Genomic DNA, 1346 nt, shown 5'->3' with positions numbered 1-1346 from the left:
AGCTCCATTGGCACGGCCTCCACTGCCAGTGCCACGGCCTCCAGCTCCATTGCTGCGGCCTCAACTGCCAGTGCCACGGCCTCCACGTGCAGCACCACAACTACCAGCACCACAACTACCAGCACCACAACTACCAGCACCACAACTACCAGCACCACGACCTGCAGCTCCAGTGCCTGCATTCCAAGGGCATAGAGGTGGGTGGCGAAGATAGTTTGGCTTCGTTGGGACATTGGGATTGTATTGTTTTCATGTCGATATTTAATTATGATCTTTGAGTTGTATCCTATATTTCTACTTTCCTTGCAGGACGATTTCTCGGTCGGGGGCGAGGGCGTTTTGTGGACGACCGGCCCAACCTGGAGCATCCACTTGCTGCACAACCACCATCTCCTCCACGAGTGCAGATGGTAGGCCAGCTACGTGGACCTGTTGTCGCGGGACAGCCACATGGTAGGCCATGGGTGAACCGCACCATCTTTTTTTCTTCGTATACTGGATCATGTGTGCGGACGGGTTGCATACTCACACGTGGTCGTAAGTGGTCGTCCAGAAAGTAGATCTGTTTTTACTGAGATTTATTCTAAAAATTACGGGAGCTCGGCGCCTGCGAGACTCCGGGTAGGCCACCCCGCAATACACGCACGCAGTGCAGGCAAGATGTTGCCTAGCTATAAGGCGCTACGGGAGCTTGCACAGGCCACTACTATTTTATACTTATATTTTATAACGGCCATTGACGAATGTACTTTCTGGATGATACCTAAGGCGACAGCGTAGCAGAAAAAAAATCGGCATGGATCATGATCACCCACCCCGCACAAAAACAGTGTTGCGAGTTTGCCTTCTCCGAGTATTAGCGGTGTCGTCACTCTATGCTTCTATGCCTTACGCCTTCTATTTGTATGTGCTCGGCAAGGCATTAACCCCGGTCACGGCCGAGGGCGGGGACGAGGCGCCCAACACGGCCCGGAGCAGGAGCCTCTACCTCCAGGCCGTCCTCCTACTGGACCACCACCACCACCACCTCCTCCAGCAGCGCAGGCTGCACCTGCTGTCGGGGAACAGCCAGAGCCAGGAGGTGAGAAATGCATGTTACGAGGTACTAACGCCTCGATAATTAAGCTAGGTCAGACCGGCATGATCTGGCATAAGAAAATATGTGTATTGTTTTTACATTTGGTCGCTTTCCTATGTAGATCTCAACCTCGCCGTGGTGGCCATGTCCATCAGCAGCAGCAGTGGCACGGAGTACAGTGCTGACATGGACGTGGACACCGACCCTGTAAGGAGACCCCTGGTTTTGGAAGTAGGTAGAGATTAATACCTTGCACGTGGATGTATTA

At 53.1% G+C, this 1346-nt stretch overlaps 1 protein-coding gene across 1 annotated transcript in view; it reads left to right on the top strand.

Moving 5' to 3' along the window:
* Window positions 1–1324, top strand: part of LOC127751737 (uncharacterized) — a 6168-nt gene extending 4844 nt beyond the window's left edge. Inside the window, exons 3-6 of the mRNA XM_052275736.1 lie at window positions 3–197; window positions 310–453; window positions 920–1081; window positions 1200–1324. Coding sequence (XP_052131696.1) covers window positions 3–197; window positions 310–453; window positions 920–1081; window positions 1200–1324 — 626 coding nt within the window. The remainder of the gene's footprint in view (window positions 1–2; window positions 198–309; window positions 454–919; window positions 1082–1199) is intronic.
* Window positions 1325–1346: the final 22 nt, after the last annotated feature.

This window comes from Frankliniella occidentalis, unplaced genomic scaffold (genome assembly GCF_000697945.3).
Source record: "Frankliniella occidentalis isolate FOCC.00 unplaced genomic scaffold, Focc_3.1 Scaffold857, whole genome shotgun sequence".
NCBI classification, from domain to species: domain Eukaryota; kingdom Metazoa; phylum Arthropoda; class Insecta; order Thysanoptera; family Thripidae; genus Frankliniella; species Frankliniella occidentalis.
This window is presented reverse-complemented; position numbering and strand designations above follow the sequence as displayed.